Source organism: Haliaeetus albicilla, chromosome 9 (assembly GCF_947461875.1).
Source record: "Haliaeetus albicilla chromosome 9, bHalAlb1.1, whole genome shotgun sequence".
Taxonomy (NCBI): domain Eukaryota; kingdom Metazoa; phylum Chordata; class Aves; order Accipitriformes; family Accipitridae; genus Haliaeetus; species Haliaeetus albicilla.
This window is the reverse complement of record NC_091491.1, coordinates 12,915,296-12,940,550: the sequence shown is the minus strand read 5'-3', so window position 1 is coordinate 12,940,550 and position 25,255 is coordinate 12,915,296. Positions and strand designations below refer to the sequence as shown.

The following is a 25,255-nucleotide window of genomic DNA, read 5'->3' as shown; positions in this document are numbered from 1 at the left end:
CTCCCAGAGCTGGAGACAGGACAGAAACCTGAGCTTTGCCTTGGGACAGCTCTTATGAGATGTTCTAACTTATATTGAAATAAATTATATTTCTTAATAAACTTCAACCACATTTTGGGACAGCTTCAGGATTTAAATTACATGTAATTTATACATAAAAGGGATCACTGAGGACCAAAAGTGACTGGAAAAGCCATGAAAATATCAAAATCAGCCAAGTCCTCTTCCTGTTTCTCAACAAGAGATATTTTCCACAGAGACATGAAGACTTGTCAAACACAAAAGCTGCATATTTATATTTAAGGAGTGATAAAGTTTTCTGTGTTATACATATTTGTAGGAACATAAAATTGACATCTTCTGATATTTTGGGTTATAGCTGAGGCCTGGGGACACAGCATGAGAAAAGAGATGGGAAAACTAAATGAGGGAGTACCCACAGCAGTTTAAAACAGTAGTATGTCTGATTAATCATCTTCTGCATTACACCCACGGAAGTTAGCAGTGAGTTGCATACACTCTAGGGTGCTTTCATAGTGTTAAAGTGATGGGAAAAGGCCTTTGTGTTCCTGAGAACAGGGCTATAAGTGAGCACCACAGAAGAGATCTCCATCAAACCGAAATGGGTTTTAGTTCATTCAGTCCAAAGGGAGAGTGCAAACTTTAATTAACTCAATAGCTGTCAAGAGCTTGGAGACCTGCAGATCAATGGTGCTGGCTGCAAAACTGCAGAGCACCAGCAGTATAAGCCAGCCCTGCCACACTGAAGACTGGCGGGGAGCAAGAAGAGCTGGGTAAGAAATTCCCCTGCCCTCCTGGTGATGTTTCAGGGGAGCTCCTCACCACGTCCATGAAAAAATGCCAGGGCTCAGAAAAAGCACCAGCCCGAGCTGCCCAGTGTGTCATGGGTGCTGGCCACTTCCAGCCAGCACTGAGCTGCACCATGGAGTTTGGGAATAGGAAGGGAAATGCAGTGAACTCAGGGGGGCTGTAGGGCATCTCTCCTGGGAAGTGATAGTACAAACGGCACAAACCCTGCCTTTTTCCACGTGCACAGTCAAGCTTTAGCTATGGCAGGGTTGTAGCAAAGTGCAATTCCTGCCATGCAACAGTCAGTACCTCCCAAAGCCCTGAGCCTCTGGCAGCAGAAAACCAGCAATGCAGGGATGTTACTCAGGGAGGACAGCGGAACAAGCCTGCTCAGGGTCCACAGGAGTGGAGAACCAGAATGCAAGTCACTGAAAACCATAAATATGCTTCTGCATATCAAGCCCTGCTACCTCTCCCTGCTAGCTTGCAGGTGACATAGCTGAGCTGGTGTAAAGTTATCTCTGACCAAGGGAGGAGAACCCACATCACCCAGTAGGTACCACTTTCTACAGTAAGGCACACAGATTCTTAGCACACCAAAATGCGGGCCTTTTCAGGATATACCTTCACTATGGGCTTTGTGACCCTCAGATGACAAATCCTGTGTTGGTGCACAACATGTAATGCTCAACTGTCTTAACTCATAATCATTGTCCCAAATCCTGGATTCCCTTCCCTCAGGAGCTGGACTGTCGGGACTGCCAGTGGCCCACTGGCCTACTTGCTGCCAAAGGACACATATTGGATAGATCTTCCTTCCCTTCTTTCTAACAGAACTTAGGGCACACCAAACAAAAAGTGAAGTAAAAATGCCATGACAGGCAGAGAAGTCCTCCCAGGTTAGATGATGCAAAAACTGAAGCCGTAACCGGAGATGTAGGTCTGTCTCTACATGCATAATGATCTGCTCTTGGATTTTGCAGGTGTTTAGGGGCACTTCTGCATGAAATATGAACCTGCCACAGTGCTTTGTTTCCCATGTGGCCCTCCTGCCCATGACCAAAAAGTAAAAGGTTTGGCTTTTGTCAGGCCAAGAATGGCAATCTGGTGCCATTTCAATGGTACCAGTCCTCAGCAGACCATGCTGTTTCAAGCCCCCAGGCATAGCTGCTTCCCACCACAGACACCCAGGGCTGCACTGAGGACAAGATGACTTTTTCTTCACCTTCAGACTTCATGCCCTTCATTTGCCTATGGGATCTTCTCAACTCTCATTTCCAAACCCATCTTCTTCCTGTGCCAAGCCTCTTGCCAGCACAGGCAGGCTGAGCCACGAGAGGTCTTGAAAGAAGTGAAGTACAGCCACAAAGCCCCTGCTGCCCTGGAAGAGATAATCATGCAGCCCCGAAGAGGGGCAGAAGCCTGGAGGGTAGTGCAGAGCCTGCTTCAAGGTGTGTCCTCTCAGCAGCCCTGGGAAAGGAGCAAAGAGAGTAGTGAGCAGGTCTTGCCAGAGAAGGTAGGTGTGAGGAAGGTGGATCTAGAGGTGGAGATCTTTTGCTCCTGGCCAGGCTCAGGGGAAAACGGCCATCATGAAAGCTGTCTGGCAAGCATTGGAAGTGCTAAAGCAGAAGCATCCAGGTGAGAAGGATAGGAAGGGTTGGAAGACCCCAATGCATCTAGGGGGTGCAGTGGAGTATGGAATCATGAGGGGGCAACTGGGGGAAGAGAAGGGAAGATGGGCACGAGAAGGCAGTCCAATACCACTCTATTGCTGGGTCTTTTGCACAGCCTGAAGGCAGAGGGTGTATATATATTACTAATAAAGGCCACTTTCCTTCTCAACTCATTGCCTAGCCCCTTCAAACATAAAACCAGATGAACTAAATCAGATCAAAGGTCTATTTAGCCCAGCATCATCTCTGTGATAGCTGCCCTGAGTCTCTAGAGAAGCACAAGAACAGGGCAATGAGATGTTATCATTTCCATGAGAACTTTTGAGCCTCAGAATACCTTCAGCTGAGGGATTCTCTGGGCTGGATATGGTTTCTGTCCTCCCTTGCCAGCTATTAAACCAGTAGGAATGGTTTCTTGGCTATCATGGGCTTTCCTTTGTGCTGGGAAGCACACAACATCACTTATAGAAGCTCATAAATAGCAACGGGTGTCCCAAGCCCCTGAGCTACTGACTCACTTTGAGATGCTGCCTTGGAGGGACACGATAGGGTCCTTCTCCTTCCTTGAAGAGGCTGCCTGGATTCCATCATTACCAGGCTAGAGTGGGGGGGGGGGCTGGCAAAGATCCTCTTGCTCTTCAGGGCTCCGTTTGACTAACACTGCAAATTGCTGTCTGTAGCAGTACTGCAGCGTGAGCAGCAGCGCTGCACCAAAGATTTTGGGGCTGCAAAGGCAAGGGGGAATGTGCAGCAGCAGAGTCTGCTGTTACCTGGGGACCTGGAAAATGTAGGGGGTGAACTTGCAGCTGCACCAGCTCCCGTATCCCCGGGTCGATACAGCAGGATTTCCCCTGAGCACCAGGCTCCTGGCTCTGGTATCTGAAAGGTTTTCTGCCGCTACAGCTGATAGTAGAAGCAGCAGTGGAATTGCTGAGGTTGTGGACAGGTAGGAGGCTCCTGATTCTCCCTGCTGTGAAAACAGGAGTGAGTCTTTGTCCCAAGAGAAGAGTCACAGATACCAAACATCATCCTAGAGGACAGTCTGAGTTTTGTATACTTGGAAACTGCTTCGGCTAGGCATGTGAAAGGACTTCAAATGGAAAAGGAAAATTATTGATTACTAAGAATCATTTTACTAAGAAAAATTTTGAAAGAAATGGATGTTTCAGTAGGTAACTCAAATATGGAAAAAGAACAACAGCAAGCTCTGCTTGTGCCTTGGCTTCAGGGATGTGAAGAAGTTGAGGAAAGTCACCTTGCAGAGTGCAACAATACAGAAGAGCTGTCGGTGTGATTTCATATGGGAATAAAATGCAATTTCAAAGCTTTTGGGAGTGTGTGAGGAGCTAAAACACCTGCTAGGCATACCCTGCAGAGTACACACAGGAAACAGTGTATCTTCATTTTGGCTGAGGAAGTGGGGAGCTGGCACTGTGGGGATGAGAAGAAGCACAACTGTCTTACAGCTACGGAAACCAGGAAGGCTCTTTGCAATGCGGCGAGACAGCTGAGTGCACTCTTGCAGCTAGAAGGTTGCAAAAAATGTCACAGGCTCTTAGACATGTGGTAAGATCTACCAACACAAGGGTTTTGTAGCTTGTTTGAGGGGATAGCAGTTCCTTGAACCCCACACAGATGCCATCCACCCCACCACGTTAGGCATATCGTACAGTTCTGTACAAGGTGGTGTTGTCCTTGAAAAGGAGGGGACGTTTGGCCTGATGGCCTTATGAAAGTTGCAATTGCTCTCAGAAAGGAAATGGGGCCAGAACAAACTTTACTGCTTGAGCTGAGGGGCTGAGCACAGACAGATGCACACCCAGGACATGTGTTTGTGAATCAGCAGGGCACAGCCCTTCAGCACACTGCATTTCCTTTTCTGCTTGAAAGTGTGAGTTGCAGGGCACTGTGTCATTTGTTCAGCACAGAGGAAGAAGCTCAGCCTCCAGCAGAAGGTGCTCTAGAAGTCTGCAGTGGGGTTAGTCAAGGCCCCAGGCTGGGCCAGGGTGCAGAAGTCTACAGAGGGTAATGTCTGGAATAGATACGCATATTTATTAGGTATTTTCTGCCAGCTGGAACGTGAAGTGTTGGAGATAAACATTCATCTACTGAAAAACTGCCTGAAATGGAAACCAGCTTCCAGTCAGAAACTAGGCTTTGCAGGCTGAGAGCATCAGTCACCAGCACTCGCTCCCAGTGGTCTTGCAAGGTCACTACCAAACAAAACAGGAAAGCCAGAACCAAAGTCAGTCTTAAGCAGGCGCTGTGTAGAAACACCCTCCTAAATCCGCTCAGCCTGTGTGCTGCTGGAGTGAGATCACATTGGAGCTCTGGCTCACCATGTTACATAAACTGAAGAGACAAGGGTGCCGACATTTTAAAACCAGTGTTAACTGCACCCCTCCAGCAGCATGGATGCACTGGCAAGCGGACATGCTCTTGTGTGGCCATGCTCTGTGTACACCTGACATAGGACTTCGACTGTCGCTGAGTGACCGACCCCCTTTACACCAGGAGAGAGAGCATCTGCTCACAGCTGAGCCATGCATTTGCCCTGTGTGTCACATCTGCTCGCTCTTCCTGAGGAAGGAACTCGTCTTTCTAGTAACCTGCTGGGAAATGAAGACTTCAGAAGTGAAAATCATGCAAGAAGGGAATGCCTCTGTTGATCTGAAAGACAGAGATATGGAGTCTGTCCCTGGGTCATTTAGGATAAATGGAAAAGAGCAAGCTCTTTTTAGGTCTTGGGATTCACTTACTTTTCTCTCTGCTCAGCTTCAGCTTTTTTAAAGCAATTGGCAGTGTTAAGAAGCAGGTGCTTTGTTTCCAGGGAAATCCCTGAGGGCTACCAGGCTTCTGCCAGATCAGCTCAAAGGTCAGTAACACCTCACACTGCGCAGAACTGTCCTCAGGCAGGACACTCGTCAGCCCCTGTTCTACAGTCCAGGAGCGAGTCATAGAGAGAAAACACAGCACCCATCAGACGCAAAACCACCTCTCATGCACCGAGGGAGTAGGTGCGGCAGAGGCAGCCGTGGTGCAGCAGCTCCAGCAGCAGGAAGGAAGCCAGCTGACAGCAGGACGAGGCAGAGATGATAGCCACGAGCCAGGGCTGCGCTTGCTGCACTTGGCAGGTGACTGCAGCAAGAAGAACCACACAGAGACCCAGAAGGATGGTGTTGAATTATTTTGGCTGAATTATACAACTTATCTATGATTGGTGTTCAATGGTGTAATCTCTGGATTTAAGTGTGGATAGATAGGGTCACCTACGGAGGGATTTTCATATTCTCTGACCATACCTAAATGCTGCAAGATTTGGCAAACTTCCAGCTCCCCTATTTTAGTTTCCTCCTGTCAGGTTGGCTCCTTGCTCCTCTGAACCACCCTCTGCACCCAGCCCAGCCTGACCTCATCGCTCGTGGGCCTGGTGGCAAGAACAGGACTCGAGATGGGAACAGCAGTACCACATGTGCTGTCTTATGGAAACACTGCATCCAACACAACTCGTGCTTGTATTTAGCTTGTTAATGGCCACATCACATTAATGGCCCCTAGCCGTGCCATCATCCCACAAAGGCACCCAGACTTTCTTCCTCCTGTTATTTCCAGCCAAGGAACTTTCAGCTTAGAAGTTCCTTCAGTACAGGAATTTGTACTCTGCACCATTTTGTTTCTTCTGAATGGAATTCCCCCGATCGTCCTGTACCTGACCCTCCTCTGTACTTGCAGCCTCTCCCAACCTTGTACGCTGCCTGATAAATTAAGTTGTTCTCTAAAACCAACTCCTTGTGAACCTTTCTCCACCTGATTCCCCTTCCATTGAACTGTCATCTTCTATTTAGTGAAGCCCTTACCTACCTCATCATTTGTACATACTGCTCTGAAAGTCAAGTAACTTTTCAAAACAGCCAGATTAACTTTCAACAAAGCAGCATCACACTTCACCGCATTTTTCATGCATTTTCCCTGTCCCTCCCATGTGCTTAGGAGAAAGGGGCTTGGCTAGTCGCCAAGCCAGTGAGACCAAGACTTTGTTGGCCAGAGGTGGAGAGGTTCCATGCTTCAGGGCCTGGTAAAGCTCCAGCTGCTCGTGAATTTCCAGGGAGCAGGTACATCTCCCTGTGCTTTCATGGATGGCTGCCATTGGGGACACAGGCTCTCTTCAGTGCTGGATGAAGCCTTTGGGATAAACCAGTAACTCCTATGTTGATGTTTTATGCAGTTATTCTTTTTCAGTGGCAATCTGAAACGGAAGAATATAACGTTTATACTCTGGGTTGTACAAAGGCTGTACGCAGCTCTAACTAGTTTGCCAAGGCTGCTGCTTTTCATCCTGAAGCAGCCGCAGCACAGCTATACAAAACAGACCTATTCCTCAGCGCCATGAAGCAGCAGCGATCCAGGATCACTAGAATACACATCTTTAATGCACAAATCTGCTTTCCTAATCACCCAGAAAGGGGGCAGAGAGAGCACTGCTGGGCTTGTAGTTTTGCTGACTGCTTTTGACAGGCAGTGCTTGAGCTGCTGCCTCTCTGATCCCTCATAAACACTGATGATGATAGAAAAACTCTACACACCGCGTTTCTTACAACCAAAAAAAACCCCACCAAAAAAACCGAAAACCACAACTCTCAACTTTTTGTCTTTCCTCCTTTCACAGGAGCAGCACCCACGAGGTGCCCGGGCTCCCCACCCCGGAGAGAGGTGCCCCGAACCGCCTCCACGCCGGTCCCTCGGAGCACCGGGGCCTTCCCCGGCCCGTCACCGCCGCCGCGGGGCCGCGACCCGGAGCCGAGCCAGCTGGCGCGGCGCCGCCGAGTGCCGGGGCCACGCAACGCCGGCTGCACAAACGGACCGGACCGGCGACACCGGCCGCTCCGCCCTGAGGCCGCGGCCTCCCTCCTCACCCACCCCAGGGCCGAGCCGCCGCTTCGCCTCCCCGCGGAGCGGAGGGACCTGGCCCGCCGGGGGAGCCCAAAGCTAAAGAGGCAGCGCCGGTGGGGCCCGGGCCGGGCCCGCGCTCCCTGAGGGGCCGCGACCGCCACACAGGCGCAGGACCCCCACGGTCCCATAATGCCCCACGCTGCCCTGTCCCTTTAAGAGGTGGTGGGCGGCACGAGCCGACCGCGGAGGACAAAGCCCAGCGCGCGGTACCGCCACAGTACCCGGATGGGGGGGCGGGAGCGCGCTCCGATTGGCCGGCGCGGAGAGGGGGGCGGGCGGGCGGGCGGATAACGGGGACACAAAATGGAGTCGCGCTCTCTGCCACTTACATAACGCGACCTCTCACCTCGCGCGCGGTGCAAGGCAGCTTGCTGCGCCGGCAGGCGGGGCGAGGCGACGCGATTGGCGGGCCGCGCGGCCAATCCGAAGCCGGCAGCGCCGGAGGCGCGCCAGTAGGCTCCCGGGGCCGCGGCGGCGGGGGCGGGCCCTGAGGGGCGGGAGGCAGGTTTGGGTGCGCGCGGCGAGGCTCGGCCTGCCGCCCGCCCGGGAGGGGGAGGGGAATCTCCCGCCATTTTTCAATCGTCCCGCCCGGGTCCCGCTGCCGCCGCCGCGCGGATCCGCTGGCTCCGGCCGGGACCCCGCCTCGTCTCGCCATGGCGCCGCTGCTGGGCCGCAAGCCCTTCCCGCTGGCCAAGCCGCTGCCGCCGGGGGAGCCGGGGGAGCGGTTCGTCATCCCCCACACGCAGGAGGCCTTCCGCACCCGCGAGTATCCGCTGGGCCCGGGGGCGCGGGGGGGGACGGGGACGGGGCGGCGGGGAGGGCTCCGGCGCCGCCGCTGTCACCTGCCGCGGCGCGGCCGCCCGCGGGCCTTGCGGTCTCGCCGCTGCTGGGCGCGGAACCGGCCTCCGCGGCGGCCCCGGCCCTCCTGGGGGGTGGCCGGGGCCCGGCCCGGCGCGGGGCGGCGGCGGGGCAGAACAAAGCGGCAGCGGGGCGGGGAGCGGGGCCGTCCGGCTCCTCCGGCGGCGGTTCCTGGCGGGAAGGGCCCGGCCCGTGGGGGGAGCCCGGCCCGGCCCGTGAGGGGAGCCCGGCCCGGCCCGGCCGGCGGGCGGTCGTTCCCCGCCAAGTTTCTGATCCGGTGTCTGACGCAGTTCCAGGCGGATGGAAGGCGAGGCGGGGGGAGCGGGGACAGCAGCTCCGCGGGGCCGGAGCGCTCTGAGGCGGCGCGGCCGTGGAGAGAAACTAACGGGTAAAGGGAGCCGGCTGCGTGTTCAACGGACACCGGTGGGTAGGGGTTGATTAATGTAATTAGCGCGGCGGCAGTTCTCGAGGGGGGTTGCAGTACAAATTCGAGGTGTGTATCCCGGGCGTGAGGGGTGGCATTGACACTGGAGACTCCCACGGAAAGGAGAATAAAATAGTGGCAGAAGCAGCTCACCTGCGGAGAGCCCAGGTTTTCGTGCTGAATGTGAGTATCTTCTTCTGGGCTGCTTTAGCGTGAAAAACATTTTTTTTTTTTTTTTTTATGATTCCACGTCAGTCAGCGTGTGACAGTCCTTGAGCGGCTGGAAGTGGACATGGGCAGGGCAGCAAACTGTCACAGCTGATGTGCAGGCACGAAGGCAGAGTTACTGTTCAGGTCCCCAGCAGGGCTGGAGGGGCAGGTCTTCTGCGCTGTAACCTGCGAACTGCTACTTCAGGAGGCTGGTTTGTTGTTTGTGTTATAAGGATCAAAATCTGAGGAATTGAGGAGTGAAGGAAGGACTGGAAGTGAGACAGAAATGCATGAATACAGGAACATACCTCTGAAATCTTAGTGATGCAGAAGACAAAGGGACTCCAGAACTTATACAGACCTGTGTAGTGGAGAGTGTCTTGTTACTTCAGTGTGAAGAACAGCCAATGAAAGCCCCTAGGAAGGATTAGGTAGCTTTTGAAGAGGAAATGCATATCTGGGTGCAGATAGGCATTGCTAATGCATTCAGCCCAATAAAATGAGACTGGGTAGAGTGTTAGATACTTGCTTTTTAACAGTATTTTAAATTAAGCCATTCAGTCTGTGACTCGAAAACCTGCTATTGTGATGTGTGCAAACTGAAAGTAGCTCAGTCATCCATCTGACCAGGCAGAGACCTGTTCTTTCTCTTTCCCTATGAGGAACGATCAGTGATCGAAAAGACAGAGTCTAAGCCTAATTACTACTTCTGTAAAAGAAGATGTGGCTTTAAGGTTCATCTGCCTTGTAGGAACAGCACAGAGGAGTTATGGGGCACCTTCTGAGAGCACCAGTCTTATCGGTATGGCTCTTGTGGATCTGTGAGTAGATGGAGGACGTGTTTCTGCAGATACTTGGGTGGTATTAACATTAAGGAAAAAAAGGGATGGTTTCTCATCCTCAGAGGGGATGGCATTAGCGAAAGGGTCAGAAGGAAAGAGGAAACCAATGCAAGCACTGAGGTTCTAGAGAGATGCTCTTCTCTTGGAGAAAGTACTTCATGGGGTGTTGTGGGAGTCAGCCTAGCACGTTCTGGAAAGTTCATCTTGGCAGATAGACGTCATGAAGCTAAAAAGAGAAACTAAGTCATGTTGGGTTTATCTTGCTTTGTTGACCATGTATAATATAAGCTAAGCAAAAAGTGGAACAGAAAATTGCAAATGAGTCAGTAAGTTGAAGGGAGGTGTTACCTAAGGAAGACTTGGAGGGGGTTTTTTTTGGTTACTTCTCTTGTGGATGGGAACAGCCTGCAGAGGGGCTGTGTCAAGAAGTACCTGAGTCCTCACCCAGAGCAGTGCTTGGTGTCATTTATGCTGAGGCCTGGCAGAACATTGTCTGCAGAACTTTTCTTTTCCACCTTGCAAAACTGTTGATCACCTCTTCCTCTAAAGGGTGTACAGGTTCTTGTACTGCACAGCTACAAATGAGGTATTGGAAAGACATAAAAAGTTCTTAAGACTCTTCTGTTTTGGTGTTTTGTTTTTTTCTTTTTTGTTAGGATTTGCAGCTGTAGATTGGGTTGAACAAAAAGTGGAGATTGGGGTATTGTATATGAGGAGAGATGTCTGGCTCATGGACATGTGTTAAGAAAGTGTCCAGCACCAGTGGACAGATGGACAGGGTGGTCATCAGAGCTCAGGTGGTTATTTGGGTCTGATACTTCTTTGTAGCTTTATGTGGCTTCCTTTGGCTGCCAAATCCCATGAAAACCTTTTAGGAGAAACCATGCTGTGTAGAGCCCATTGCTCCTGGCGAAGCCTTGGGCTTCTGGTGTCTGACGCAGGAGTGAGCCTTGCTAATTGTGTGGATGTGGGGATGGGAGGGATGGCTGGGCAGTCAGAGATAGACTTGTCCTTGCAGGAGCTCTGTAGGATCTGCTCTCAGATATGTGGGGTGTCAGGCAAATGCTTCACGTGTGGTATGGTCTTGTCTGGTTTGTGTCACCTGTGCACCTGGTCTGTGGCACATGTACTGAGCCAAACACCAAATTTGTTCCCTGGTGAGCAGGTCATCTCTTCCGTTAGCATGTGGGACTGCTGCAGTGTGTGTTCTGCTATACCACCAGCTGTTTGGAAAACCGCGCTGCCAGCTCAATAAGGGTGCTTGGTTCAGAGGGCTAACCAGCCTGGACTGGTGAGGACTATTCCAGCCAAAGCTTTCCTTCAGCCATCAGTGTACAGTTTAGGGAAGTTATGTTGCTTTCCTCTCCAGAGAAAAGCTTGCTCTCTGTCTTTAGTGTTTTTGTATGGTAAGCAGAACATAATTCTCATACGAACATGAGGAATCGGGCCATGTTTGGCATGCAAGTTAAAGGCTGTCGTTCACATCTTCACATGTGACATGAGCCAGTTAAACTGGCAGCAGTTAAAGATGGCAGCACCAAAGCAGGGTTGTGTCATGCTCTGCAGTTCTAGGAGAACTTTGTCACCCACCCAGGAAGTAGTGTCTTAAAAATGTCCCGACCTTCCTGGTAAATTTGCCTTCTTGGCTAATACAAGTAAAAACAATTAAGATACTCTAAAGCTATTTTGGAAATGATAGTAATTTCTGGGAGAGCATCAATAACCCAGGAAGAAGTAGACTTTGTATCTGCTCAATAGTCGCCTTGCGCAGTGGTTAGCTTGTTTACTTTAAACATTTTTCTTTAAAAGCATCCCTTGTTTTTACTGTGACTTTGTTTTCTGCCTTTCAGTGTTAAGTAATCTTCAGTGTGATGCAAACAGATGTGATGTATTAACTGTTACACAGTGGGTAGTCAGCTGTTTAATTTAACATGTGTGTTATTCATGGCTTTTGGGGGAATGTTCACAAGTAGCTGGTGTCCAGGGTTTTTTATTTATTATTGTGTTGGGAATTTGTGGGAATGACAGCTCCAACTGTGTAGAGAGGTGGGTTTGTTATGACATACCAGTAAGCCCTCACTTGTAGTCCTAAATCAGTCCTGCTGAACAGTCTGAAATTTCTTGGGTTTGTTTCCAATCTGAGTGGAAAGGACAAAAACCCTACATGTAGTGGAAAGTTTGAGCTATAGTAAACTGCAAAAACATCCTCCTGCCTTTTGGCTTTGTGCTGGCCCCAGGATTTCAAAGCAGAACCTGGCTTGGGAGCTTATGGCAGAGCACAAAGGCAGTGTGGGCATGAGTCTTGAGTGCTCGTTAAGGAATGTGTCTAGGGGTCAGTGTTAGATGAGCTGACCAGCTGTAGGTGGAATTAAATTGCATTTGAGAGGCAAGGCTGAGCTGGACAGGGAAATTGCTATACCTGCTGGTTTTAAATTCAGTGTTCATCTGAAAAATATGGGTCCTGATATGGTATGATTAAGCCTGTTCTCGTAGGTGTTTATAAGGAAGGGAAAATTCTTAGGGAAAATTCTCATGGATCTTCCTGTTAATATGGGAAATGGTGTTAGGAAAAAAATGTATCTTTAAATAATTTTTCAATGGAGATCAGCATTTATTTGCTATCCTTGCTGGAAGGAAAGGAATCTTCTCACAGGTCTAGAGAGAAGAAAGTTGATAAATGTAGGAGGGGAGTAGACCATAATTTTATTTCCCAGCCATATCTCAAATATTTGTTTATAGTTAGACTGCTGAAGGTTTATTAAGGCAATGTCCTGAACCTTAAGAAGTGTGTCTTTCCTTTAGCACTCGTGTTATGGCAGCTGCGAGTTGTCGTATCTAGGTTGTGTCCATGGATGCGCAGAAGGAAAGCCTAGGGGGAGAGTGAAGATGGGGTTGCTGAATGAAGCTAAGACTGCTGTTGCTTGTGTGTTTAGGCTCCTGTCTACTGCAAGTGAATTTGCTTTTAACTCTTCTTTTTGTGGGAAAGACATAGGAAGGAGTAGTAGTATGGTTGCAATTTAGTCATTATGAAAGTGGTTAATTGCTGTAAATACGAGGAGGACTCCTGGTTTCTTGTTTGATTTTTTAAAATTATTTTATTTTCCTCCTAGCTCAGTATCACTACAAAAATTTGTTAAAATCACACTTCTGGTGTGGTTGGTGGTGCTGTGCAGATGAGTTCCTCTGTAAGCTGTGGTTACTCCATGCCACTGCCCCACCGCAGGGATGACGCTTCTTGCCCCTGCCCTGTAGCACCTCTCGTTTCTATGGAAACTTAAGCATCTTTGAAACCTCAGGGAGGGGTGTGAATTGGCCAAAGGGCTCAAAACTTAGTGGGGTGATGACTTGTCAGATCGCTGGTCATCCACTGAAGAGCAGGAGACTCCACAAGCAGGGAAAGCTGGGGAACCGCAGGATTTCTCCTTGGTTTTAAGACGTGCTCCAGGCAGCAGGAATACTGTCAGCAGTGGCAGCCTCCTCTGGAGGTGGCTCTGTTCCTGGCTTGTATTCTTGCATAGCACCAGTTGCTGTGGCTGCAAGATACCTGTATATCAATGTCCACAGTGCAGCTTCTGTACCTTGTGCTTTACCTTGGGGCTGTGAAGAAATGTCCAAGAAAATTGGCTTTGTTGGAGTTGTAATTTGGCTTACTAATAGGAATCTTTAAAAAAAAAAAGAAGTAGTAATAATAATAAAACACAAATAGGTTAGTTGCACTAAAATTTTCTTGAAAGGCAAAGCGTATGCAGGATATGATGGGTGATTTGCTGTGGCTGGTGGCTCTGCCTTCGCAGGAGTGTGGAGCAATCTGCTTGTTCCCACAGAGACTCTCATAATTAGCACTTGCGCTGCAGCAGGCTGAGCCACTGTAGTTGTTACAAGTATGCTTTGTACTCTGTGCTTGCTTTTCTGCTGGAGAGCACACTGCAGGAGAAGGGAAAGATGCTTTTCTTGCCTCTCTTATAATTTCTCCACTTAAGTTACCATCGGTAAGCATATGGCAACTTAAGCAGGCTGCCACAGGGTAAATTGGTGTGGATTTACACTGTGCTAGCTTTTCTGATAATTGTGCCTGTACATGTTCTATCCATAGAAAGTATGAAGTAGCTTATATCTGTTTACGCTGACAGTTAATTACCACTTAGGTGGAATGGGTAGAGCACAGCCACAGATGCTTACAACAGAGTAGCTAATGCTGTAATTAATAATGCTGTCTGCACCACGGTGACTTGCCCGTGCACCCATTAATCCTAACAGCCAGAATAACTTAACCTTGAGGCTGGTTGTGATACGGGAAGCAGGTGATGGTGGTGGTGAGGAAGATCCTCATGTTGTGCTGATGCAGGAGGGCTGCTTTTGTTGGAAGCCAGAGGAAAGGCGACCTTTCTAGTGATTTTTGGTTTCAAAGCTTTTGGTTTTTTTCCCCAAAAGATTGGGGGTACTGGGTAGACTGGTAATTTGCATCTAGAGTTTGTAACACCACCCTAAGGCATTAGTAATAGTAGTTCCCCAACAGTTACTGTCAGGCATTTAGTGGTGGTCCGTGCCATGTCTCCGGCACGTGCCTGTGATGTTTGTGCTGTTTTCTAGTGAATCAGACTGGAAAAGCTGAAAAGCAACTTAGCAATGCCACAACTTAGCAATGCCACGAAACTCAGCTGTATGTATTCCCCTTGTGCAGTTCAGCTGAACTGATAGTGGTGTGGCACCTTCTGCATGCCAGTGCCAAACAGGATGGGCATTTCAGCTGCAGAAAGCTCCAGTGCATCCTGGTCTGAAAACCTATTGGATTTAACGCAGCATCTCCATGGTAGACATAGGGTCAAATTGTACTGTAGTGATCTTCAGCCTTTGTGCACTCCGATAGGACGGGTTTAATTGAATTTGATTGTCTTGTGCTACTGTGATTATGCTCTCCACTGCATAAATCCTGTTTTCCTGAGCTGCCACTTCTACAGAGAGTATGAAGCACGTTTAGAGAGGTACAGCGAACGAATATGGACATGCAAAAGCACAGGAAGCAGCCAGCTGACACACAAAGAGGCTTGGGAGGAGGAGCAGGAAGTTGCTGAGCTGTAAGTACCAGTGAAGAAATTGGTATGTGTCTATCTTTAGGCATTGGGGCAGAAGAGTGGACTTGGGAATGATATGTGATTGCTAGTTTATGAGGTGAGGTAACCAGCTTTTTACTGGCTGTAAGTAGATCTGGGGATTCTGGAGTTGAAAGCAAATTAAGTCCAAATTTGATGCCATCACTAATGCAGTTGAGTAATGTAATGTACTTATTTAGTGCTGTATCTTGGTATTATTTGAACCAAAATAGTTCAGCATACGATACTTAGCTTATTTTAAAGCCCCTTGAGTAATGGGAATTTTTCAGACGGGGAGGGGGAATAAATCTTGGAGGAGCTAAAGTAAAAATACAGTAAAAGAGGTCGTTGAAGTGTTTCACATCAGCCACGTCCACATCTGTAATTATTTTTTCCAGATCTGCGTTGGAATCAGTTGTTGTACTACATAAAAAAAATTACTTTGGAGTGAGATTTTAGGGATCTGCTCTGCTTGAAACAATAAAGAACAAAGGGAAAACAGCAAGAGTCATTACTATGTTCAGACCACCAGTGTTCCTCTGGGCTGCTATGTCCCTGACTCCCCCTCTAGCACACAGCACAGGCCCTGAATCCTTGGTTGAGGTTCAGCGTGATGCTTGCCTTAGAAGTGAATTTTCTGTAAAGGTGCAAGTCCTTGGCTCAACCAACATATATGGACTGACTTTGTGATTACCAAATTGTAGGATTTATGCCAAACAAATGGCATGTTTCTCCGTTCCATGAATTGATGACTTGGACTTCTATGACGTTTTTTTCCTGTGTTAACTGGGGAGATTGTCAGCAGTACTACCCAAGAGGTGAAATTTTCTGCTGCCCCGCTTTCATGAAGAATGCACATTTCTGATTCATTGGCAAAAGAGTTAATAGCCTTAGCCTAAGGAGAAATTCCCCATCGTTTGAGGTTAATCACATCCTTAAAGGCAACAAATAAGAAACCTATTTGGCAATAGTCCTGATTTCTGTGAGGGTTGAAGTACTGCTGTCTTCAGTCTTTCCTCCCTAGTGTTGTTGTTTTGAGAGGAGGTTGCAGAGCCAGCTTGATAAATTTATAATCCTGAGTCAAAAAAACAGTGGTCTAGTGTCGCTTACTTTTGGTTAACAATGTTGGATTGGTTGGCCACTTCTGAACACATTAAGAAATGTAAATGAAATGTAAGCGGAAGCTTTCTCAATAACAAATTTAGCTATAGTCTCTCTAAATGGGGGGAAAAAAAGACTCTGTGAAATGAGATTTTGGTCTTCTCTCTTTGAAATGGGATTAAAAGCTTCCCAGGTGGTTTGCTGGCTGCTTTAATACCTGATACTAGTCTGAATAAAAACAAAGTTCATTTAGGCAGTTTGCTGAAGGGATAAATTTGTTCATGGCAGCTGTAGAACAGCAAACATGGCTGAAGATTGTCAGCAATGGGTCCCTGAGTCTGCGAAGCTAAAAGGGTTTTGGAAAAATGGAGTATTTTCTTCCTCCTTACAGTAACTTGAAACAGACTTTACTTTTTAGCCAGAAAGCTTTATGCAATATATTGCTTAGTACTCCTATCAGCTAACTGACCTTTTAGAAAGAAAATCAGTCAAGTAAATTTGTAACAGTCCTTCCTCTTCTTTGAATGAGAAAGTTTGAAGATCATAATGTGGTGGAACACATTAAATATTTTTCTCTGGAAAGATAATTTGATCGTGTAAGCCTGCCTCTATCTTCGTCACTGTGTTAGCATTCTGTTTAGGAAGAAAGAAATGCTAAATGTTCATCAGCATCGTGTTATTGTTGGAAGCAAAAACTTAAAAGTAACAAGCCCCAGAATAATGACACGGTCTTGGTATATATTTAACATCTAATAGAGAGGCAGTAATAACCAGCAAGAAGGGGTTCACTGTCAGTGCTGCTCTTCCAGAATGCTTTATGGTGCTCCTTCTGGGAAGGACAAGTACAATTTGTATTGTCATGCCAATTAATGCTTTGGGAGGGCGCTGGGGGAAGAGCACCAAAAAGCTCTTGGATGTTTGCATGCTAATGTGGCATCTACCTCAAACGTTGTCCTGGCTGTTAGTGTTCCTGGAATTGCAAAATGGGAGGCTACTTTGCATTTTGGCTTTTATTCCCTGAATAATGAAAACTTCTTATGTGCTTGCTCAGCTTGAAGGAGGAGTTCCCCACCTGGTATGAGAAACTGGTACTGGAAATAGTTCACCACAACACTGTATCTTTGGAGAAGTTGGTGGATGCAGCTTGGCTGGAGATCATGACCAAATTTGCAGTGGGAGAAGAGTGTGACTTTGAGGTAAGTATCTGCTTTGCATTTTGTCCCAGAGCTAATTTTGGATATCTAAAGGCAGGAGATGAGAAGAATATGTTAGCCACTTACATTATCAGAAAGATGGTCAGAATTTCTTTTCTGTAGAATCCCAGTGGCAACACCTGCTTTTGAATGCAAAATGGTTCCATAAGCAGATGCATGTGGATGACCCATACTGATGGCAAGAGAAAAATGACTGATCGGGGAGGGGGGAATACAGATATATTTGTTATACTGCTTAAATATATGATGGCCTGTGTATATACTTAAGTATATATAAAAATACATGTTTTAATTAAAATACGTTAAAAATTAAAATCTGCTGTAGTCTTTTCACCTACCATGTTCCCAGAAGGAGTAGTAGTCTTAAACTAAGGTAGCTGGAAGTCAACTGCTTACAAATCTCTATCGATGCTCTAGTGATTAGAAAATTCCCTTCAAAACTGGGAATAATGGGAAAATCTCAAACTTGTTAAAAATAACAGAAAGTTATAAAACATTCTCTGTTAGCAACCTGTTTAGGATGTATTCTCTCAACTGGGGCTGCTGAGAAGAACATGCTTGCACCTTGTACACACACTCTTTCCTTAGGCTGAGAAAGCAGGATTATTAAACACTTGGAAAAACTTGTGGGTTGGCAGTTCTCTCTTAGCAATTTGTACAGAACTTCCAGGTAGGAGTAGTAGAATTAAATCCTGTAATTGTTTCATGAGAGGGATCATGGGCTTCTCTCAAGGTGGATATCAGTTAGGTGTTTTGCCAAATTAGGTCATCTTAGCTGCTTTTTTTCCTTCCTTGTAATGTTAAAGCTCATTAGCTCATGTGTCTTGCTCAGGTTCAGTTTCCATCAATATTTCTGTGCAGGTTGGTAAGGAGAAAATGTTGCCTGTGAAAGTTGTGAAAATACATCCCCTGGAGAAGGTTGATGAAGAGGCTTCAGAAAAGAAATCGGACGGAGCCTGTGATTCCCCATCCAGTGACAAGGAGAACTCCAGCCAGGCAGCCCAGGACAACCAGAAGGAAGCTATCCTGAAAGAGGATGACAGCAGGAGGGAAAGTATGAGTAAGTAGTAAGACAGCATGCCAGTAGGTAGCACCTGGAAGTGAGTATTTGAATTTATGTACATCTTGGGCCTGGGCTGTGAACGTTATATGTGATGTTTAAACAGTGTTATGTAATGAAAATCCTGAAACTGTTATTGTTAGTGGTGCAGCTTTGGTGACATCAGTGCTGTTGGCTTTCAACTGTTCTTGCCTGTTTTAAAGCAGAAAATGTGCTGTCATTCTAAGGTGTAATACTGAAAACTATACATGAAATGTATAAGCTTTGAAAGTATAACAAGTGTATTTAAAAAAAAAAGGGGGGGTGGGGGAAGGGGAACAGAAAAAGTTCATGCAGAATCATAAAGTTCTGCTGTGATGTTCATCCTCAGAACAAACATCTCTAGTTCTAAAGCCTGTTCTGCAGTCATTCTCTCTCATGTCCCCAGCTGACATTAAAAATGAGTTTGTTTTTTTATTTTGGTTTATCCCCTTTCCAATTTTCAAATGCTGAGACAAAATTCATGCAGAAAAATGCATATTAATTTTTTTCTAAGGGTTCAAAATAAAGCATGCTTTGAAACATTGTTCCCCACTTTCATATCTGTTCCTCCTTGCTGCAGAGCTAAACAGTGGATGTCCAAGGCTTTTCTTGACTCTGAGAAGGTACTGTTGAAAGAGGAAAAAAAAAGTTTCATGTCCTGTGTAACTTCTTAAAAATGGAATTATAAGAGTCTTTAAAAGAGATTTCAAAAAGTGTTTTAAAACAAAAAACCAAAACCAAAACAACCCCACAGCATAGCTCTAATCTGGATAGCTTAATTTTAAATGCACATAAATGTAATAAAATTCACATTTGTTAATAGTCACTCCAAAACCTGGGGAAGGTGTATATAACCTCCTCTAATATGGAGAAGAGGAAACTCAGAAAACAGCCCACTAACAGCAAAGTCAGGAGTGGAAAACAAGTTCTACCAAGCTGTAGACCCAAGCTTAATAATTGTGAACTGTTTCTGATTGGTACTGGAAAAATTTATGAGCTGTTTTGATTTCATTGCAATGCTCTGTATAACCAGGAAGAAAAAAAAAAAAAGTTTTGCAGAAACAGTCTGGCCTTATACTTGTCCTTTGAAACAGTAATAGTGCTTAGAGAGGGACTAATGGATGCTTTTTTAAAAAAAAAATTTTTTTTGAGTGGTAGTTCCCTCAAGCTACCTTGTAAAAGGCATAGGAAGTAGCTTTTACTTTAAAGATGCTCACTGCCTAAATTTACAGCAGCATTTTTGGGCTTGGGTGTTAAAGTCTACCATGATATTTTGTTCAGTGGTGTGCAGTATTCTAACCATCTGTGTTCAGCTGTGCTCTTACTGACACTGCCAGTATAGTGCTCAGAGATTGGAAGAATACTGCAGGAATGGGGATTCCTGAGTCTTTTTCAGTCTGACTCTGCTGATTATCTGGCTTGTGTTTAGTTGCCTCTATAAACTGGGACTGTCCTACCCTTTCTGTAAAAGATGAACTTCAAAGGATGCTAGCAGAGTCATAATGTAATCAGTAAAAGCAGTAAGCACTCATTCTTTTTAACTCTTCTCCTTGTGCATATGCATTTATTAAAAGGATATTTTATTGCTAATGATTTTATATTCTGTGTTATAATAGAACATGAGTTCACAGTAAACTCATTACTGAATCTATATTCCAGAGTCCATTAAAAGAACTACGTACCATTTGTTACATTTATACAACATACTACAGAAGTAGTAAAGACTTGCTTTCATTTAGTGGGTTCAGGCCCTGAATTGCATCTGCAGGAGGCTGTGTACAGTAGCTGGAGGTATCTAGCCACAGTTACTTTGACTTTTTCATTCTAATAATTTGCATACTTGACCACTAGTAAGATGGGTTGAGGTCACTACGCAAGAGTGGGCATTTAGAAGCCATAACAGGCTCTGCATAACTGTGTGACGTAAGAGCTGTATCTTTCTGTGCACACACGAGGGGGCAGAGTTAACCTTAGCATTTTTACTAATATTTGGGTCAAACTTGCTGATTTTGTTGGAGGAAATAAGGGGCAGAGGAAGAGAGCTTCAGTCTCTGTTTAGGAGTCTACTGTGCTTCAGAAGCTGTAAATAAGGCTTTATACCAGCTTTATTGCATCATACGTGCAGTCTGAAGTGGCTTTGTATTTTTAGTTGCTGAGGAAGTGAACTCTGGAAAATCTGCAGAAGTGAGAGGAAAGGCTAGTTTTTCCTGAAAATGGATGGTGGACTACTGAAGGCAGGTTCTGCAGCTTGAGCTGTACTTGGACCTAATAATGCTTTCGAAAATCCAAAATAAGTGGTGAATACAAGGAGACAACAGCCTATGGATCCTTTAAGAGGTTCCAGTAGTGTAGTGAATGTAAGTTTTATTTCAGTACAATACAATAACAAATGAAGTATGCTTTTTGTAAAATAACTTTAGGCAGGAATGTACAGTGATTTCTTCTTCCCCAACCCCAGCATCCAGGTGCTGTTAGATGGAATCCAATGTAGTCATCCCTAGTTTTAGAATCTAGAAAGTAAATCACAAAAGGAGAGGTCACTTACAGGCCTGTTGCAGAAGCAGCAACCTAACAGAGTCCTTCAAAGGCAGAGCCAGGACTAAGCAACACATTGTTATTTCTTTATATATAACTTGCTGTGTGTGTTACGCACATCCAGCAAAGATAACATTCAGCCACTTAAAATACACTGATCTCTGAAAGCAGATCTTTTACAGAGCTTGAAGTGTCTTGTACGCGACTTCCATTGTGCTGCTGAGCAGAAAAACGTGGTTCAGTATTTGTGAACCTACCAAGATTTTTTTAATACAAATGTTGAACCAAAGCAGGCAAAAGTTATGTCTCAGCCTGACCTGCGGTGAGAGGATTAGTTTGCTTTCACACATAGTACCACTGTTACGAAATTCAGGGGGGTTTATTTTTAAGGAAAGCTTCTATAATGAGTGATGCTTGGAGCAGAGGATTCTACATTGCATTATCTGAAATGTAGCACTAATGTGGGAAGTAGCTGCACATTTATGTATATGGTGCAGTGAGCCTGTAGCATCTGTGATCTGTTCCCTAACCAAGGTGACTGATTTGGAAGGCAGGGGGGCAGAACTTGGCTTTATGCCATGTAGGGTATAATGCTGCTGAAGCTTAAATGCTATAGGGCTTACAATGTGACAGTGATAGATATCTATATTTAAAAGTCTGACTTGGGTCTAGTATCTACTTGTATTCTGCATATACTTAGTAGATAATTATTCTCATCTATCATGCTTGCTTTAGTGCTTTCTTTGAGTCATAGCCACAGACATAAAAACATTTGGGGATCGCTTTCTTCAGTAAGCTTGGATTTTGTCTTAAATGATTAACATTTGCATCCTGAATATAGAAATAATAGACTCAACACCAGCTGGCAAGAAGATGTGATGCCTTTGTACTCTTTCAGTTACATCTCTTTTGAGAGTAAAAAGACTGGTTGTATAAGTATGCTTAAAATCTCCAGATAAACTAGCCCATAGACATAGGGCTTGTAACTATAAAACGCTTAATGGCCACCAAAGTTATATGATTTTAAAAGTTACTTTAATTTAAAGTTGGTAATTCCTGCAGTAGAATTATTTCAAATATGGCATGGCAGAGACAGCTAGGGCTCTTGGCAGGAGCTCCCTAAGCAGGTTACTGGCTAGGTTATGAAACCTGTCCCCCCTTTATGAATTTTACAGGCATTTTCTCCCTTTGCACAGGTAGTTGCAGCTTACCATCTGTAGAGAAATGGGTTTAAATACTGCAAGTCGTCCTTTATACTCCTTGAAGATAGGTGTTACCTCCTACTTCAGAGCTATTTAGGCACTCCGTTCCCAACCTGCATCTTCAGGATATTTCTAAAACCTGATTTGGGATTTTATCCTGATGTTCTAGTTTAACCAAACACCGTATAGATAGCAAGGGGTGGGGTGCCCAGTCCAGCAATGATCTGGATTCTTTAACTTTTTTTTTTTGGACTCTAATACTAAGACACTTAATGTCTTACCTTGTTTTATCAGACGATCGAGCACGTAGGTCTCCTCGGAAGCTTCCCACTTCTTTGAAGAAGGAAGAAAGGAAGTGGGTTCCACCTAAATTCCTGCCACACAAATATGATGTCAAGCTGAAAAATGAAGATAAGGTGAGTTGCCCATTTGAATCCTTTCTGTTATAACATGAATATGCAAGTTTAATTAAATAATCACTATTGGCGTGTCTATACAGCCCAATGTAGTACTTTATGCCGGGGTCATGGTATTGGAAGCAGGATGGCTGTAGTTGTCTGTGAGGCTGGCTAGCCTGGCTGTTACATAATTGGGTTTTGTGCATGGAGACACCTGACAATTCCCTGGTACCACACGCTGAGTCACAGTGCTATGGTAGCTTTAGAGAGGTTGCTGTTAACTTGTTAATCTCTGGTCAGGCAGTTAATGAAACTTGGTCAGAGGTAGACTAGTTAAATCATGAGCGGCAGTTGCTGCTTTTGTTCTAACTGAGCTTCTCTGACAGTCGTGTCGTACGTAGCTGTGCTTCGAGAAGCTCTGTGTAGCTGCAGCACTGCTGCGTGCTTTTTGTCATCTCTTTGCTAATTTGCCGAGAGAGGCAGTGCTGACCTCAATTTAATGAGTACCACTTGCAGAGTTACTCCTCTGGTCTCAGGAAAAAAATCAAAACAAAATAAACATTAATATGTAAAAGCTTTGAAATTAGTAGTAAGCAAAAGCTGGAGGAAGGTCAGAGATGAAGTGGTGGGCTTTGGCAAGAAATCTGCAACATAAAGTGACGTTTTTTACTTTTTTGGCTAACTGAATCTCCTGCCAATCTCTATTGTGCATCTTGGTTCTGCAAGTTCTGTTTTGTTTGTTTTGAGTCTTTGCAAGAGAGCTTTGAAAAAGTGAAGAGTTTGTGGACATGAAGCAGTACAATTGTCCTTGCTCCTTTTAGCCATATGGTATGTATTTGTAATGTGGTTAGAAGTTAAATGTTAACAGTTTGTCTGTTTGTTATCTCCAAGATCATCAGCAACGTACCAGCAGATAGCTTAGTCCGTACAGAGCGTCCTCCCAACAAGGAGATCCTGAGGTACTTCATCCGTCACAACGCACTACGGGCCGGCACATGTGAGAATGCCCCGTGGGTAGTGGAGGATGAGTTAGTGAAGAAATACTCTCTCCCCAGTAAATTTAGTGACTTCTTGCTTGACCCACATAAGGTAAGAATTCCTAAAAGTACCTCCTCTGCTTTCTCACCCATTCCCCACCCTTAAACAGTATTGGTAGAGACTTCAGTGTGCCAGTTGGATTTTGGTGCTCCCAAGCTTACATCAACTTAGATGCAGAGCAGGAAGGCCCACTCTTTTGAAGATTGACCCTTTGAGAGGTGACACAGCTTGAATGTCTGAAACAGTGGTCTACTTTGAAAATTTGAGGTGTAACTACCTTTTCTTGATTTTTCCAATAGTTTGCATTACTTGTCTACGATTAGAGACATGATTTCCTGGTGTAAGACAGATGGAAGAGCTATAGTCCTTGCCTGGTAGTGTCAGTTATTGGGCCTTTTTCATGGTTACAATGCAAGAGTTGGACGTTGTATTGGCTTTGTGTGGCAAGGTTTTGGTAGCGGGGGGGTTACAGGGGTGGCTTCTGTAAGAAGTTGCTGGAAGCTTCCCCTGTGTCCGACAGAGCCAATACCAGCTGGCTCTGAGACGGACCCGCTGCTGGCCAAGGCCGAGCCAATCAGCGATAGTGGTAACGCCTCTGTGATAACATTTTTAAGAAGGAAGAAAGGTTGGGACAGACAGAAACAGCAGCTGGAGAGAGGAGTGAGAACATGTAAGAGGAACAGCCCTGTAGACGCCAAGGTCAGTGAAGAAGGAGGGGGAGGAGATGCTCCAGGTGCCAGAGCAGAGATTCTCCTGCAGCCCGTGATGAAGACCATGGTGAGGCAGGCTGTCCCCCTGCAGCCCAGGGAGGTCCACGGTGGAGCAGTTACCCACCTGCAGCCTGTGGAGGACCCCACGCTGGAGCAGGTGGGTTCCTGAAGGAGGCTGTGACCCCGTGGGAAGCCCGCGCTGGAGCAGGCTCCTGGCAGGACCTGCGGATCTGTGGAGAGGAGCCCATGGAGCAGGTTTTCTCGCAGGACTTGTGACCCCGTGGGGGACCCGTGCTGGAACAGTGTGCTCCTGAAGGACTGCACACCGTGGAAAGGACCCATGCTGGAGCAGTTTGTGAAGAACTGCAGCCCGTGGGAAGGACCCACATTGGAGAAGTTTGTGGAGGACTGTCTCCCGTGGGAGGGACCCCACACTGGAGCAGGGGAAGAGTGTGATGAGTCCTGCCCCTGAGGAGGATGAAGCGGCAGAAAATAACGTGTGATGAACTGACCGTAAACCCCATTCCCCATCCCCCTGTGCCGCTGAGGGGGGGTTGGTAGAGAATCCAGGAGTGAAGTTGTGCCTGGGAAGAAGGGAGGGGTGGAGGGAAGGTGTTTTGAGATTTGGTTTTATTTCTCATTACCCTAGTCTGGTTGATTTGTAATAAATTGAGTTAATTTTCCCCAGGCTGAGTCTGTTTCGCCCATGACGGTAATTGGTGAGTGATCTCTCCTGTCCTTATCTCAACCCACAAGCTCTTTGTTATATTTTCTCTCCCCTGTCCAGCTGAGGAGGGGGAGTGATAGAACAGCTTTGGTGGGTACCTGGCGTCCAGCCAGGGTCAGCCCACCACAGATGTGTTTGACTTCATGATTCTTGGTTCTTGTATGGTGCTTGATTGAGTGATGGCAGATACAACAAATTTTGTACCGAATACTCTGAGTAGCAGGGATGTTTTTTTTTTTTTTTCCTAGCCCTTTGTAATGACCAGCCAAATACACTGGTAACTGAGTAAATGTCATATCATGAAATCTGCTGGTTTAAAATTCATCTTTGGATGTAGAAAGCACTATTTTGTTCATTTAATAAACTCGCTTTTTTCATGGATTCCGTCTTTG

General features: G+C 46.2%; 2 protein-coding genes across 7 annotated transcripts in view; both read left to right on the top strand.

Moving 5' to 3' along the window:
- The window catches only part of NSUN5 (NOP2/Sun RNA methyltransferase 5), a 197,362-nt gene that overhangs the window by 79,843 nt on the left and 92,264 nt on the right, over window positions 1-25,255 (top strand). The window lies entirely within an intron of this gene.
- BAZ1B (bromodomain adjacent to zinc finger domain 1B) overlaps window positions 7,950-25,255 on the top strand; it is a 52,446-nt gene continuing 35,140 nt past the window's right edge. For 2 of the 6 annotated variants that reach the window (XM_069791602.1, XM_069791604.1), the window contains exons 1-6: window positions 7,950-8,199; window positions 14,726-14,842; window positions 17,010-17,154; window positions 18,034-18,232; window positions 22,285-22,406; window positions 23,280-23,477. In XM_069791602.1, the coding sequence (XP_069647703.1) occupies window positions 8,087-8,199; window positions 14,726-14,842; window positions 17,010-17,154; window positions 18,034-18,232; window positions 22,285-22,406; window positions 23,280-23,477 (894 nt within the window). In that variant the 5' untranslated portion in view covers window positions 7,950-8,086. Of the gene's footprint in view, window positions 8,200-8,561; window positions 8,899-14,725; window positions 14,843-17,009; window positions 17,155-18,033; window positions 18,233-22,284; window positions 22,407-23,279; window positions 23,478-25,255 lie in introns of those variants that run through there. The other 4 variants (XM_069791600.1, XM_069791601.1, XM_069791599.1 and 1 more) reach the window with 3 other exon arrangements.